The sequence below is a fragment of the Ischnura elegans genome, chromosome 3, assembly GCF_921293095.1.
Source record: "Ischnura elegans chromosome 3, ioIscEleg1.1, whole genome shotgun sequence".
Classification (NCBI taxonomy): Eukaryota; Metazoa; Arthropoda; class Insecta; order Odonata; family Coenagrionidae; genus Ischnura; species Ischnura elegans.
The window spans coordinates 92,585,194-92,602,963 of record NC_060248.1 but is presented as its reverse complement, the minus strand read 5'-3'; the positions used below and the strand labels follow the sequence as shown (position 1 = coordinate 92,602,963).

The 17,770-nt window shown below is 40.0% G+C and overlaps 1 protein-coding gene across 1 annotated transcript in view; it reads left to right on the top strand.

Moving 5' to 3' along the window:
- Window positions 1-17,770, top strand: part of LOC124156142 (cytospin-A-like) — a 526,115-nt gene that overhangs the window by 300,352 nt on the left and 207,993 nt on the right. Inside the window, exons 4-5 of the mRNA XM_046530489.1 lie at window positions 2,269-2,379; window positions 6,867-6,974. Coding sequence (XP_046386445.1) covers window positions 2,269-2,379; window positions 6,867-6,974 — 219 coding nt within the window. The remainder of the gene's footprint in view (window positions 1-2,268; window positions 2,380-6,866; window positions 6,975-17,770) is intronic.

The following is a 17,770-nucleotide window of genomic DNA, read 5'->3' as shown; positions in this document are numbered from 1 at the left end:
GCCACCTGTCTCTCCAGAGCACCTCATCATTAACTTCTCGGAGCAGGCTCCGTGTTCTCTTGTTATCGGGACAGTCATCGACAAATGGCCCTCCTCCGCTCTTCAAGCACAGCGCCGATCGCCCTTCCCGATGTCACTGCGTCCACATTCGGGACGTCGCGTCGCCTCGCCCCGTCCTGATTGATTTCGAATGTAGATGTTCTAGTTGCGTGGCAGCGGTCCTTTCCATTCCGCCACGTCGGAGTGGTGGTGTTTGAAGAGGAGGAGGAATAGGGGGGGGCGGAGGCAGGGCCGCCGTGTCATGTCTTGGCGGCTGCCCGCTACGTCGGTGGCCCTCGTCTTCCAAAAAAGGAGCTGAAATATGAGGAAAAGATGGGGCAGGTGCTGTGCCCTACCCCAGGGCATACCTTAACGACCCGCGTGAGAGTTAAAACAGGCTTGTTCGATTAGTCGAAACTATGATCGATGTTTTTGGCCGTTGACGATACGGTGGTTACTTTCGATTTTTTTCTGTGCGGATCGGGGTTTTCATTTCAAATCGAATCTCCTTTAAGACAGTATCAACACTAAAATAAAATTTTCTGTGTAAACCTTAGTACTAGAACGCCTGCAAAAGTTACGTCGATATTTGCGAATGAGCTTATGAGGGAAATTGTGGTCCTCAATAGTGTGAAACCGCTCGTTTTCCAAGTTTTTTTGCTGTAAAAATACAAATGAATCTGCTTATTAAAAAGTTACCTGAATGATTTGGATGGAATCGAAGCTTCCTTCAAGAGCTTTCGTAATTTTGTCAAATGTACTTGATGTATCAATGGAATAAACAAAGATGTACCTAGTAAATCGGGGTCAAGGAATGCGTTTCACTCGCCATTTGTTTGTGATGAGTCTCGTGTTGCTTTAACCGAACAATATTTTAGTTTTACGACTTGCTGTAATATACTGTTATTCCAAGGGCTGAAATTTGCCATCCTCTGATCGTTGAATGTTAATTTTACAACCTCCCTTTCATCTTTCGATCTCGCTTTGCTTCAGGGGTGCGTGGGTGAACTTTGAGCGATGGATAAACCCTCCCCTACTCTCGTCCGATGAATTTTTTCGTATTTTTATTTAACAACCTCTTTTTCGCCCCCGTGTTTCGTACGTCTCGCTCACCGCTCCTCGGCCACTTTTTCCGTGATTGACGCGCTAATTGTTTCTCTGGCTCCACTTTTCATCCCTTAGTCGCCTTTTAGTCCTTTTTTTTCGAAGTTTTTTTTAAATTTATTTATCCTCCGTCTAGACTTGGCGGTGAGAGAAATTGGGCCTATCGTCGAATCTGACTTGTCCGGGAAAAGGTTTTGGAATTAATTCGTACCTGTCCCTCTTGAAGTGTTATATTTTCTTTACATGTCTCGCACCATCTTTGCCTATAGCGAGAGACTTATAGTTTCCAGTCGGTTTTGAGGATATATTTTCATCTGTCGGCCATGTCGTTTGGTGACTCATTGTTCAGGTATAATTTGTTGGGCGGTTTAGATGTGTTACTGTGGCAGTAGTCCGGGTCCTGAAATTGAATGGGCTGGAGCGACCCCAACTCTCCAAAACCTTAAGTTGAACATTTTTTAATGGTTAAATGCGGTAATTTTTATTTTGAAATAAGTTTTTTTGAGTCAATATGTGTATAAAAGCTCCCGAGATGTTATTGATACTCATATTACAATGAACTGCAAACTATTCCTTGAATTTTAGCGTTTTCAATGTAATTCTCTGAGCTTCTTTTTTTGTGTAGTAAATATTTGTAGCACGTCTGAGATGTATTTAATTCATGTTAATATTATTATTATTATAGTATTCTACCGATTAAGGTAGGTTTGCATGGAGTATTCAAGAAGTGATCTGGGAGCCTCCATTTCCTTCCAGCACTGCCTTCTTTAATTCACTGTAAGGCCTACTCTCTTTCAATCTATCTAGAAATCCTATTCTTTTCCTTCCCCTCCCTCGTTTCCCTACATGTTAATATCACCCAGAAAATGTATCTTGATGCAGCTCTGTTTTTGTCTAAGTTCACTGCCCGACTAGACTTCACTGTTATCATCTCTTCCTCTCACGTTTTAATTTTATTGAACAATTTTAATTAGCGTTAATCTTTTTTATCCGTGCGCATGCCTCCCATTGACTGCTCCCTTTCCCACCTGTCTCCTTCATCTTCCTTGTACTGTTGACCAAAATTCCTTTGACTATCTAAAATTACGGTTTTTGATTCTTTACGTGTTCTATTATTTTTCGCAGAAGCCGCGGCCGCGACGAAGAGGAGAGGCGGAAGAGGGCGCGTCGACTCCCGATCAAGCCCAAGACATCCTCCTCCCAACCCACCAAGGACCGAACGTCCACGCCCCCCAAGTGAGTACCCAAGGCCATCTCTATTGTTATTTTTATTTAAGTTTTCTATCGGTTAAGATAGGTTTGAATGGAATATTTAAGTAGTATTCTGACATAAAATCATAAGAACTAAGAGTGATGGGGTGGAATTTTTCCATATTGAAATAAACAGTTGCCATTTTCCACGATTATAAACTTTTATTCCCGACCTAAGTTTCGATGTAACTACTTTATTTTCAATTTTTACCTTTAAGATGAAGTAGCAACATCGACACCTAGTTGAGAATAAAAGTTTATAGTCGTGGAAAATTGCAAGTGTTTATTTCAAAATAGTATATTGGCAATCCACCCTCACTTCGTAGGCTTCCCTATTCAGCTCACGGAATGGCCTACCCCCTTTCATTCTATCTATATAAATCCTATTCCCTTCCTTCCTCTCCCTCGTTTACCCAACATTCAACCCTTTTTTCAACATTCAACATTCTTTTCAACCTCCCATTCCCGCTAAGTACTCGCTCCGTCCATACCTTCTTTCTCCTCCGTATCTCATCCATAATCTGCCACTCCTTTCCCATCATGGGGTCCGAAATTCACGAATTTAGTAGCTTAGTGGGTTGAGCGATGAGCTGCTGATCGAATTGTTTTGGTTCTAATCCCCGTTGAAGCCTTCGCAGAACCTACGCGCTCAGCGGGGACGTAGATGCGCTGGCCCCTTACCCTGGATGTGTGACTTTTACACACCTATGGCTTAGTTTAGGGTAAGATCTTCCCGCCTCTGTATGTATCAATGCTTTAGGGTTAGTCACTGACAAGTTGTGAGTGAGTTTATACTGAGATCGTACGATTCTTGGACTCAACATACCGGAAGAGTTTTTTGGTCTACAACCGGGTTGATGTGACGTAGTTAGAACAGTTGGGGACCCTGATAGAAGTTGTAAATATTACTGTAATAACCCATTGATTATGCCGTGATCGTCATTCAAAGAGCTTATCGCCTCAGCTACTGGCATCTTGCCTTAGCCACATGGAATTAATCATAGCGATTGCCATATTTTCAAATCCTTACCCGCAGAAGGCCATCTCATAAGAGCAAACTTCATTTCTCCAACCTCTCAATATTATGATATACTAGCTGACCCGGCAAACGTTGTTAAATTATTTATTGTGAATATTTTGGTAACTATAACTAACTTATTGTAAGTCTGTGGGGATGTGGTGTATGACTGGCTGTGAACGATGATGACCTATACAAAAACATTTTTTTAATGCGTTGTAATTTCATTATCTTCGGTATATATTCAAAAGAGGATGCCTGTTTGTCAGCCAAAGTTGGTACGTAGGTGCATCTCATGCTCCCAAATCCCGTAGTGCTACGTCTGGTTGTGTCCTTTGCGTCCTTATTTCATCACCATTAGTTACGTTGCGTCATAAAACTTCTGTGGTTGGTAATCTTGCTGGGTGGAAACAACCCTTGACACGCTCAGGTAAAACATAACTAAAAGGATTCTACTCTTACCTAGTAATATTCTTGGTGCAAATCTTTTTGCTGGGGTATGCGTTCTCACGCCGATTTTTGGTCTACGCCCGTACGGAAACACATAATGATGAATGTTGTGGAGCGAGGTATATATTGATCCCGTGCGCAATATACGGAAATCATTTTTTCCATTGTTTGCTGTTACATATGTATACCATCATCAGACCTCCTTTGTTCTTTTACCTAAAAATCCTGCCTTGTGACCATGAATTCCAAGTTCCAAGTTTCCCACTTTTCTGGGTACTTTCCTTCCCGAACAACACCGGGTGGCCTGCTAGTAATCAATAAATTTCTAGTTGCATCTCTATCACTTATTATGACAATTAAAAAAAGAAACATTATCAGTCAGAGTCTTAGTGCAATGGAGGGGGCGATATTTTTTGAAAGTCCATCTTTAGCTAACACAAACAAACTGGATGGTTTACCCACGCGTGCACATGAAAAACACGGTGTGCCCGTATCTAAGCCACAAACAGACATCTATTGGTCTTGAGGCTTATTTATTGTTATTGCGAATGCCAAACTAATTGGAAACTGAACCCGTTTGATTTCAATTGGCACATCTGTTGAAATAATAGGGATTCGTGGTAGTAATACATCATCTCTTTGGAACTGACCATTCATAAGTTATTATGAAAGAAAGAGATTTAAAACAATACTGACGGTCGTCAAGGGGACAGTAAGCCAAAATCGATAAAATATCGGCTTTTCGAAATGCTTATTTTCTAAATTCTCCGTAAATCACGTGGAAAACGAAATTCGAATGCAAGAATAAGAATGTGCATTTCTTTTTATTTCCAATGGTATAATTCTAATGTCTAAAATTGTTGTCATCCCTTAAAACTAACCGTGCAACTAGTTCAGATCAGCTGGCCGCAATGTTCCTAAAAAATGCAGCCCCTTCCTTGGCTATAACCCTATCCATCATTTTTAACAGATGTTTTTCAACGGCATATTTTCCGTCAGTGTGGAAAATTGGTAGCATTTTCCCACTCTTCAAATCCGGAAAGAAATCTTCTGTAGAATCATACCGTCCTATCTCAATTTTGCCAATTATATCGACTATTTGTGAGCGCATCATTCATCAACGTCTGTTGTCTTTCTCTCCTCCCTTAATAATATCTGACGAACAGCATGATTTTCTTCCCGGATTATCTACAGTAACAAATCTGTCCATTTTGCACAAACATTGCATTGACGGTTTCGAAACTTCATCACAGCTGGATGTATGCTACATTGATTTTGCCAAAGCTTTTGACAAATTTAACCATCAATTACTGCTCTTCAAATTAGAGAATCGGTATAATGTCCATGGCAATTTTCTTTCTATCTTATCGTCTTTCCTTCAGAACCGGCAACAACACACTATAGTAAATGGGTCGCGTTCTTTGATGGCACCAGTTACATCTGGAGTTCCACAAGGGAGTGTCCTCGGGCCTTTACTGTTTGCTTTATACATAGATGATCTGGTTAACATTATCTCCTCCACCTATTGTAAAATATTATTATACGCAGATGACTGCAAATTTTTTAAACAGATTGATTCCCCGAAAGACTGCCTTGCTCTGCAGAAGGCTCTCCATGCCATGGACCAATGGTCTGAGATTTGGAGTCTGAAAATAAATCCAGCTAAGTCTACCATTTTACCATTCACCCTACGCAAGTCTATCCTGAGTATAAATTACCGATTATCTGGACATCATATTCCTTCGGTCACCTCTCAGAAGGATGTAGGGGTTATTTTCGACTCTAACCTGCTCTTTCGTCAGCATATTACATCCATTTCTACCCGCGCTATGTCTTTGGTGGGTATGATGTATCGCCACAGTGAGGTGTTGGATGAACTGCTCTACGCACCTTCTTCCTTTCCTGTGTCTCTCCGGTCCTAGAATACTACAGCCAAATCTGGTCTACGGCCCCACCTTCTTCATTAAAGCTCCTGGAACGCCCATTGAATTTTTTCCTTTCTATTGTCCGCTACCGCCACTTGCCTTTTCGTTACTTCTCCCTCAATAAGATTAGATCCACTCTTGGCATTGCTACTTTAGCTGATCGCCGTATCCTCAATAACCGGAGACTCTTCTTAAATATCATTAATGGCAAATACAGATCACCAGACCTTCTTTCTTTTTTTCCGCTTCGTGTTCCTTCGCGCACGACGAGGTCGAGTGACCTATTTCATTGTTTCACCCCCCGCCTTTCTGTTTCTAAACGTTCTTTTCTATTCATACTTCCTTCTTCCGTTAACTCCTATGCCAAATGTGTTCCAAATTTTGATCCTTTTTTCATCCCTCACTCAACTTGCACCATCACTATCGTAATTTTCCCCCTATTCCTCACACCACCCGATGAAAATTTCTATTCTTTGTTATTTATTTATAAATACTGTTGAATATTTTTTATTCAATATTGGTTACGTTGCTTAATATAATGAAATTGTTTCTCCTGTTATTGTAGTCCTCTGCAATTGGCCTCGTGCTGTTTTTTGATTAAATAAATAAATATATATGTCTCAACTTAATGTGACCATTATCACTTATTTAAATATGCAAAAGAAAAAAGGCCTGCAGTCACTAAAAACGAATTTTACATGTATTTCTTATAGAAATGACTCAGGGCCCATTCCAGGGCCTCATGGGCCCTGTAGAAGAACGAAAAATAGCTCTATTTTAGGGACATATTTTCACAACATATTCTCAGTCCTACTGAATACAGGCACCAAATTTCATTGGAATCGGTCGGCGGAGTTTGGAAACAATAAAGCGTGACACGAGAATTTTATATATATTAGATTGCTTATTTCAATTTTCTTTGTTGTATTATGAATTTTGTGTTATTTTGTTGTACATTGTCGTTTACTTGATGTTCAATTATTGCTTCTAACTTATTCATTTGAGTCCGCAATTCTTCTTCAGTTTGAATGGTTTGAATTAATGGTGGAACGCCTCTCTTTCCTTGCTTCCCTCTGTAGTCGACGGCGTGAACTACCCGACGGCAGTTGCAGCGAAGTCGTTGCGGACGAGCGCCACGCAGAGGAAGAGCGGCTTGAGCCTGAACTTCATCCGGAAATTGACGACAGGTATGCAGTAGGTTTGAAGTGGTGTTTCTATTGCAATTAATATTACGTTATGATTTAAAAATGAAATTTTTTTTTAGCTTGAACGAAATTAAATTTTCATAGTTATCTTATCCGATAGTTTTCAAATGAAGATGTTTGTCCGATATCTTGATTCTGTTTCGTGGGCAATGCCTAGTATGCAATTACATATACATATTAGTTTTTTTATGATTGATTCCCATCAATTACTCGTAATATTAAATACTAAAATCAGAATTTTAAGTATGTCTGTTGTCTAACTAAACTTTTAGCATTTTCAGTGTGGCATTTTTTTCTGTGTCATTATTATTTATCATCAAGCAAGTATATTTTTTGTATTCACCCATCAAACATTTAGTCAATTTTACCGCACGGAAGCGCTAGAATGGGAAAATTTCTAATATTTTTGATAATGTTTCTATGGTGATATTTATACATTTTTAATTACTTTCTTCTTTCTTTCTGTGTGCATTTTGTTGCTTCCTGCTCCAACTCACATGTTGAAATTTTAATGCAAGTTAATACATCCTTATTGTGAACTGGTAGTATGAGAATTTTTTATAATGTGTGATTTTTTTTACTATTTAGATTATTGTGATTTGCTGACAATCTATTTATACGGTCAATCTATAAAAAAGTAACGTGAAGTGGTATAATTCTATTCATGAACTCCATCATAGTGAAAATTTGATTTATTAATAGTATGTTTAGAAATTACATTTTTATTTATCATATTTTCAACTATTGCATCGGTTAAGTTTGGTTTTTAGAGCGTTTTTATGATCAACCCAGCTTATATCCTTGTCCTCATCGAACTTCCTTCATGATTTCTCAAAATTACCTTGTTCATGTGAAACCATGGAGTCTGTAGATATGTTGAAATAAATTATAAATTCATTATGCTCACTCCAGTATAGGAACAAAGGGGTCGGTCCCGGCGGTCGACATCGAAGGTTAACATCGCGTAGTTTAAGGTGAAAAACATTTATAAGGATATAGTTCGTGTTATGAAATGAAATATTTGTCAATGTTCTGTGGTAGAGCCATTTATGGACACATTTCCACCTCTCAGCGATTTTGCTATTGTTGCATTAAAACTTAGAAATTTACAAAATGAAATTCTCCTGGGAGTTTTATCCCCTCAAAAATCGACAAAAATATAACAGAAAAATGCGAAGGCTTGATTATTGTGAATACAAATTATAAGGGCCAGTTTTATGATGTCCAGTTAACTTTTTTCGAATCATGGAAGTCAGACATAACGATGTCTTCAATGTAAGGTCACATGCTCAACTAAACGTTATTCTGAACTACTTTGCTTTACTTTCTTTCGATTATTTTTACTTCTCTCAATTTATTTTATTTACTTAACTTTCGATTATTCCCGAGATACGGTTACTTAAGCTCAGTGGCGGATCCAGGATGGGGACAAGGGGGGGGGGGGGCTAAGTGGGGTTAAAAATTCTAGCAGTAGTGGGGGTCGGAAAAAATTACCATTCTATCTAATGTAAATTGGATACCCTAGGGAGGGTTTAAAGCCCCCTAACCGCCACTGCTTTTGTATCGTTTCTCGGTGAACAAGGCATAAAATCAACCCTGAGTGACTCTTGATCTTTGTGCATGTCACGTGTTATACGTTTGAATTGTATCGTCTGTTATTAAACGGACAATTTGATCGTATTGAATTTTAATCGTATGTATTTACGGTATAAATTTCGGGAAAAAATAATTTTAACAGAAATTTGACTTGGCTTTTTGTCTTATTACGAATTACCATCGGGTGATTAATGCTGATAGGAATTTAGAAAAAAAATCTTATGTGAATAATAATAATAACGGTAATAATTGAACAATTCGTATAAAAACACACACTTATCCTAGCGTATGTGTGCATGTACAGTGCGTCGAACTCCCGCAAATTATCTCAGCCGGCCATCTCCATCTATCAGTTATCTCCTCCAGATGAATACAATGGAATGTTTCTTAAATGAGTAGTCAATATTTGCTCTTAATTTCTATCGTATCCTCCTGCCTCCTTATCAGTAATGCCGTGAACGCAGTTTCTGATACAGACATTACCCCCACTCCCTATAACAGCAATTCATTACTGCTCATCACAAATTGGTGCTCCGGACCTTGAAGTAAATATAAACAGTATATTTTATTGGTTTCTGCGCTTGCGACCATTAATGAAATGGGAAAATCCGTGATCACGTTATGTGTTGGATGGATCTGATTGGCTAGTTCCCGTTAGCGTTTTTTCTTGCTGTTTACCGAAATTAATGAGGAAGGGGGAGTTTCAGTGTTTGCTTAGGCTTCTGAAGTATTGGTCAAAAAGAATTGAAACGTTTTCTTCTCCACTTTGGTGTTTTGATTCAGGTATCCATACCGTTTGAATTAATATTGCTCCACCGACAGTTCTAATAGGTCTGTAATTCCCTGTCGGCAATATTTTTTTCACCAAAGCGATGAAAAAGGAATAGGTTTCACTAATTCCTCGTTGCTTTCAAACTCGGATTTCATAAAAACGTTCTTGAATGCTGGAAAGAAAAATCAGTCAAAATTGTGTGCCATAAACCAACATTCAATGGCGTTGGTCGGTTAATGGCTCTTTTACGAATTTTCAACTCCATAATTACGCCGAGTTGAGACAAGTTAAGCTGTGGAGAAACAGGCTTTAAAGGTCGCTTTACACGGGGCACGTACTTGCACAATCTGACGTGTGTACGAAGGCGCAGTCAAAATTGCGTCGTGTCAAGCGGTGAATTGCTAGAACGCATGCGAGAATGCGTGGACGTGAGATGGCAAAATAGCCCGTTCTAATTTTGTTCTTGCATTCGGGCAATTCCACGCCATTTTAGAAATTAATGCAGTTATAACCTGCGCCACTCCGTGCCCCGTCTAAAACGGCCTTAAGTGTTATTCGCTATTACCATAAAAATGACATCATGATATTTCCTTCTTTCCTTCATGCCGATCTCCCAGTATCCTCTTTGTCTGCCATCTGGGGAATGTAGTTGGTGCTTCGCTCTCTCCCCCCTTCACCTTCTGCCGTCGCACTCGACGTCAGTGGCGGCTTGCCCATAAGGACTCTCGGACGCCGCCCCTCCCAAAGATTTGAAAAAGGAAAAAATAATTAAATACCCGTTCAATTGTAATTATACATCTATTAACCAAGGTGTTTTTTTCAATCCTATGCATCGAAAATGTAGGGAAAACACGCAAAAACAGCGCGAGAAGTTCGAATTTTTTGCCGCGGGACGCTGGCCGGAACATCCGAATCCATCACCATGCAGTTATATGAAGAGTGGTAGTGGTGGGGGCTGCTGGTGTTATGACGCGTCTAAGCTTGTGCCTTATGGAAGTCTTAGGACGCCGCCCGAGCATGCGCAGAACGACGTTATCTAGTGAGTTGACATCGCCGCGCCGCCCGGCGGCCGTATAATCTTGGTGTTGCAGTGTTGCAGAATACCTTGTTTTGGTGACCAGTTGACTCATTATGTGTTAATTGTTTTAATGCAGGTGTCTCCAAAATACGGCCCGTGGGCCGGATCCGGCCCGCGGAGGGCCTTCATCCCGCTCGCGCACTCGTTTCAAGTAGCGCGCGATTGTCGCTCGTTTACCTCTGTGAGACGCCGCTAGGAGCATTGCAGCGCTGTACTGCACGTCAAAGTCGCCTTCAACTGTTCGTAAATAAGAAATACGCCACATGATTCTTAAGTAGACGTTGGTATCGAATACTTCAGTCATCGGCAAATTTGCTACCGGCCCGCGGGGCGATTCGGAAATTGGAATGTGGCCCTCGTGGCCTAGTAAATTGGAGACCCCTGTTTTAATGTAAATAGGCCTAGTTGTAGTTGAGTTAATCGAGTTAGTGATTGCTAGTGTTTTAGTGTAAGTGATTATTTTGTGCATTAGTGGTCTCTAGATTGCCTGAAAAACTCCCTAAAATACACAAAATATAAAAAAATTTTGACCCCCCGGTGGAGTGTGCCCCTCCCAGCATCCGACTCTCGAGCCGCCAGTATCTGACTCTCGACGTAATCCTTCCGGCCTTACCTGCACAAATGCTCCCGCCCCTCCCCGTGCAATCTGCCGCCCCACCTCCCTCCCCGCATCCAACTTCCCGCAGCATTCCGGGTCAGCGCCTCCCCCTCCACTCCCTCACGAAGGAGCATCTCGCAGCATCACCATCATCATCTTCTTCTCCCTTCGTGTCTGCTCCAGCCGCAGAGTCCCTCTCAAGAGCCCCGAGCGAGACGATTCTCTCTCTCTCTCTCTCTCTCTCTATCTCTTCATCCCCTCTCCCTTCGCGCTGCTACCGCTTGAAGCCGCAAGACGGCATGCGCCCTAGAAATGTTCTCCCTCGCGTCCTACCAAAGAGTTTTCCTCATTAACCAGTACGTTTTCGTGGAATTATTATGTTTTTTCCCCTGCTCCCGAGAGCGTTAAAAGCTGTAAATACTCGCGAAGCAGTTTACATCTTCGTCTAATTTATTGATGTCCTTTGCGCAAGTAGAAACGAAATCGGCGAAAATTGGAATTATTTTTTGTAAAAATTCAAAAAATTTATTTAAAAAAAATTAGCACGATCCATCGTAAGTCGAACCCATCCTAAAGGGGGGCATACGGTACAATTCTTTGAACTTTTATTGACAATCTTCATCGTCATCCGATAGTCTGCTGTTTAGCTGGTCAAAGCGGTGAATATTCGCAATGCGCTACATATTTATCTACGTACTGCACCGCAAGCAGCTTCAACAAGCGAGTTGTGTTAGGACACCAATCGTTAACAATAAAAAAAGGAAATGATCAACGAAGTCTAGCATTATCCTTTATTAACCCATGTAACTCAGTGTTGCTTCTGAGTAGCATCATTTCATTCATTAAAGTATTCTACCGATTAACCCTTAACCACTTAGCTTGGGTCTCACAGAACTTGACAATTTAATAATCGAACATATTTCGGCGCTCCGGTATTCTATTGACTTGTTCGTACTTGTAACATTTCCTCTCTTTCATTTAAATTTTTCTCTAAGTTCTTTGTTCATTTAACATTTTAAAAAAGTTTCTATACTACTCGATAATGTTTTTGAATCTCATTTTTCAAAGATGTGCGTATGTAAGCTTTAAACAAGAATTATGTGCACGTATCAGAGATTAAACAAAAAATAAAGTCCATTTTCATGTTTCTTTATTTTTATTAGATAGTTTGATATGCTCCAAATCCGACTATCAATTAAGCAACAAACCTTTCTGCTCACATTTTATAAAATTGTATTATTTTACCCTGAGGTCTGTGAGATCCATGGTAGATGGTTGTGTGAAAAAAATATATGCTAGGTGGTTGAGGGTTAAGGTAGGTTTCCATGGAGCACTAAAAAAGTATTCTGGGAGCCTCCCTTTCATACCAGCACTGCCTCATTCAATTCACTGTGAGGGCTACTACCTTTCAATCTATCTAAAAATTCTGTTCTTTTCCTTCCCTCCCTCGTTTACCTAACAGTCTACCCTCTAACACAATTTTCAACATACCCTCCTCGCTGAGCACTTCCTCCATCCATAACTTATGTCTCTTCCGTATCTCATCCAAAAGCTGCCTCTCTTCACCCACCATGTCCAGTACTTCGTCGTTCCTCCTCCTCTCCGTCCATTTCACCTTCTCCATGAGTAACATCAAAAATGTATAAATTTTCAGCTCTATTCAGGGAATATTTGTTCTTTTGTGCTTTTACGTTTATTGGCGCAGTATGAAGTTGTCATAATAATTATGATTTAGTCGAAAGTTTTCATATTTTTTCAATGAGAAATTTAAAATCTTGAAAGTCTTGAAATTTAATTTCTCCGAGAAGCAGTTCTGGGTTGGAAAGGGTTAAAGATCATCATTATTGCTGGGGGGAAAAACGAATTACGACAACTATCCTTTATATGATCCACTATCCTATCGGTGAAAAATTATGTGATTTGGTTTTCTGTTTACCTTTTGGCCAACGCATCAGGTCGCATCCAAACTCGTGGGCCGTAGGTTCTACCCCTAGAGCGAGTGTCTTCTGCAACCCTTGAGTTAGTGGGGTCCTAAAATCGTTATTGCTCCCTCATAACTGGGCTCATTGGATTCGGATTCCCGGAGGAGGAATTGCATGTATGATTTTACTATTGAGTGGTGCCTCTGCAGTTAGTGCAATTCCATGAAGAAACGGCATTGGTTTCCTTCCTCTGCACACGTGTGCGTACGATGAGAAATGGATGTCGTGATGAATATTAATGGCGTTCTTGAGAGCCAAACGACTGAACGTTGCCACGCGAAAATCATGTTATTTCCACTTAATTGCTCAATTTCGAGTTAAAATTTCGCCAATTTAGCTCATCTGTAAGACATATTGTTTTTCTTTAGTTTATGCAATTAAACCATTAACGGAATTATATCCTCTTTTGAGTGCCCGAAGGCGCTGTACGAGTTGCCTGTTATTCTCAGTTCCTCTCCAAGGCTGTTATACGTTATGACTTGATGCTGAGGCGGTTTTGTTGACGTGTGGAGCCAGACTGTGGAATCAAACATTCTCCTCTTTAGCCTTGGAGCAAAATCCAAATCCATGTAGATTTCCTGCTCCAACGGTTGAATTTCAGCGTCAATAGCTAGGAATTTATTTAGAAAACGCATCATTCTTGCTCCACCGGTCGTATTTTATCAATTTTTGCAAAGTATTACTCATTTCAGTGGCGTAACTATGGGGAGAAATGAGGGGATAGATCCCCACCCCAAAGACTAAGAGAAGTAAAAACAATTATTTAAAGCTATTGTCTAGTTTTGACATATAATAACTACATCTGCTTAAATTTCAATTTTGTACGCCACTGACTCATTTAATGCTTATGCCATCGTATTGGCATTTTCAGAGTATTAAGGTAAATCTTTTTTAACAATTTCCTGGCTAGTATCTCAATTGAAAAGAATTTAATTTGAAAAAATACTGAGAATATTGTTTGATCGATAGATATTGGCGTCGAATAACGATCTATTCCATTTGCGTATGCAACATTTGTCTCTACATAAAATATGCCAAATTCTCCGAGAAAATAATGTGCTAAATTGTTCATTTTCTAATGAGAATGTATTTAGTCTTCGCTGCATACTTAACCCTTGTAAAAATATCTGCTCTCCTACATCTTTTTGTGGAAATTTTTGACCAAATGGGGTACCAAAATTAGTCATGCGTTGTGTCACTGAATAAAATTCCATTGCTTGCCTGAATTTTTTGCTTATTCTAATCAGTTTACATCATTCTGATAAGAGGGTACGTATCGTTGTATCTTGGTGTTCTATCTGGAGGATACCTTTTTTGGATTGATATCCTTAATCAGATTTTGATGATTAACTTCATGCATCAGTCCCAAGATTGCCACTTTTTTCAGGTTATTGTACAATTCAGTTAAAATTAAGTTTTCCTGGATATCGCACAATTACTTATACCCCTTCTTTTTTACAGAGCGCGAGCCGGGTTTCAATGAATTATCATCATCTTCAGGCGTAAATTATGATTTGTTAAAAAAAAGTGGTATAAGAAAAAAAGAAGTGGTATAAGTAATCCAATTTCTCCATGTTTCCGGTGCAACCGCGTCGGTTTGTTGGTGATGACAGCAGTGCCAGCGAAACTGTTGTCATCGAAACAGCGAAATTGGAACCTGAACACCGCGGAAATCTACGTAGTCACATGGTATAAGTAATTGTGTGATATCCAGGAAAACATATAATGGAATACCACAAAGTTAATCAAGAGTTAGCTAGTTTTGTTCTGTTAAAATTACTCACTTTCGATATCGTTATTTTTTAATTTTGTTTCGCTTTAAGTTCTGTCGTGAAAAAACTATTGTTTGAGCTATTCATTCTAATTCCTAAGGCCTTTCATTTTATAATTTAACTATTGAAAAGTTATGATACTCCTACATTTTCCTCCTCCCGTATTACAAAATTATCTGCAATATCCAAAACCTACACTTGCCCGTCAACAATTTGATCCTTACTATTCCTCTGACTCTTTAAATTACGTTCGACCTTCACATTTAATGGAAGTGAACATAGGTAGATTTTATAGATAAATGTGTGTATTTAGGTGCGAGAGAATCCTGACGATTAATAGCGGGAATAAGGTTTGACAGGAAGTAAAGAGAATTGGGCTAAAATGTATGGGGTGGAAGAAGATAGACCTTGTGGCGAATGGAAAACGAAATTACTTACATTCGGAGATTGCAGGCCTTTGGGTAGTCAAGGATGGACGTTGCGCTTGCCTGGAAACTTACCTTAAACGGTAGATTCCGCATGGATTTCATGTCGATGACGTATCATGGGGTCCATTCACTCATTTTTGCCTTTTCGATGAAAATAATCCACTCTCAAGAGAATACCCAGGATCAAAACTGGAGGAGAGTGCAAGTGGTGGTCGTTCACGTTGTAACCCCAGCACAGAATACTCGCGTTTGAGCGAAATATCAAGATAATTTAATATAAAATTAAATGTTTGCTTACTTAGAAACTATTAATTTTTTACTTGAAAATTTGTTATTCTTGTTCAAAGCTTATTGAGCACAATTTTGCTTCTGGTGGGGAGGGGAGCATCTCCCTTCGTGCCCTTTGAAAAAAGTCCAGGTTGGTTCGCAAAGTTGGCTGAGTGAAATCGTGTGTCGATAGAAGTCTCATTTCCATTTTCGTCTAGCCTCAAAAAAGGGGAAATCATGAAAAGAAGCAGCAAAGGGAAGATTGTGAACACTTTGCTTGTCATCCTCCATCCTCAAGGAACCAATTTTTTGGTATCTAAACTGAGAGGGTGTATGGCTTGCCGCACAAGGATGTTCCCAACTCCCTAACACCTGTCCGGTTACCTCAACCCTCAAAGGGGAGGATGGGAAGGCATTCCTTTTATCCGAGTCCTTTAAGGACGTCCGGCAGCGTGGAAAAAACCAGGTGATGTCTACAAGGATTGGAGAGTTCTTGGAATGTTGCCTAATATTTTTCCCAGTCTCTGGAAGGATGTTTTAATAGACACTGGTTCAAAGGAGATGCGTTGTGATCATTAAGAGGTGTGCAATGCTTTGGTGAAACTGCTAGAAATGTAAACATTTGTGGTAACAATACTGTGGTGCTAATGCGTATTTATCCAACACATAAATACGCATAAAACGAGAAACTTAAATGAAAATGAAGGTGGATCTAAATTTAAGAGTACATTGCTCATCAAATTTTCTCCTTTTTTCGGATTTTGATAATCTAGAAAGGGCAAGCTATAGCTATAAAAATATTGTTGAGATAATATTAAAATAAGGATAATTCCACTGCATAAACGCTCAACAATCGCCCACCGAATCAAATACGCTCATCTAGTACTACTAGAGCTACTAGATGAGCGGATTTGATGCGGTGGGCGATTGCTTAGCGTTTGTGCAGTAGAGGTATCGAAAAGTCAACAATCCTAAGATTGATTTGACGTAGCTCTCCAATCCTCTTTCATATCTGCTAGCCTTTTCATAGCAACGTATTTCTTCTCTTTTACATCCTTTATAACCTGTCGTATGTAACACATTCGGGGCCGTCCCTTGCCCCTCTTCCCTTCCACCTGTCCTCCTACGATAGTCTTTATCAGGCCATCGTGCCTCAAAATGTGGCCAACTCAGTCGTTTCGTCTTCTGCTTAAGGTTTTTAGAGGGCTAGTAACCTGTCCCTTGCAACTCATTCGGAGCCGTCCGTTACCCTTCTTCCCTTCTACCTGTCCTCTTACGATTGTTTCCATCAGGCCATCATGCCTAATAATAATTTAATTATGGATATAGCAATACTCCACAAAATTAAGCCTGAAACGATTATATGTGCCTAATAAAATGGCCAATTAATTTGTCCCGTCTTCTCCGTAAGTCTTTAAGAAGAGTTCTCTTTTCTCCCGCTATTCTTAGCACTTCCTCATTACTTACACGGTCACCCCATTGTACCTTCATCATTCTTCGGTGGCATCACATTTCGAATGCTTCCACTCTTAATACGTAATAATTATAATGACATTATGTAAATAATGCCACTTATATATTGTGTTTTTTTTCCGAAAATTGTTTTAAAAATTTGACAACTTTTTGCAAATAGCTTCCAAGAAAGGTCAAGCTTAAATGTTCTTAGATTTTGATCACACACTTCGGAAGGCCATCCACCAACGAATCTCCACCTATCGAATGGATTCTCGTCGTTTTTACTTCGATAGGTTGGTAGATAATAGTTCACCTAAGAATTCCTGCTCTAATACGAGGAAGAGGGGAGCTGTACCTTGGCTCCCGGCGTTCAGTTTTTTGGTCGCGCTCCTTCATATCGTTGAGAGTGCTCCCCCCATGCAACATTCATGGAGGCGCTATTGTTGGGAGGTTGAAAAAGACGTTCGTCTAACGAGATGAACGCTTTTGTTGGCGGTGGGGGCGGAGAGGAATTCTCAATGTGCGTGATTCGGAATTGAAGAGTACACGCAATGGTTGCGCACGAAGAATTTTGGACTCAGTGCTGAGTGAATAGGGCGGGGCCGGTGCGTACGTGAAAAATGTATTTCATTCATTTATTTTTTTTCTTTCGCATTTTTTCTCGGAGAGGGAGTAATCATTGCATTGTGTCCTACCTCACCCCACCCTTCCTTTATTTCCTCCTTCCTTTGGTCCCTCTTCTAAAAGCACCCCAGTTCGACCCCCCTCGTCGCCGCGCGTGTCATTGCGGTGGGTGTTCTCGTGTGCATTCTTTCATTCCTATTACACCT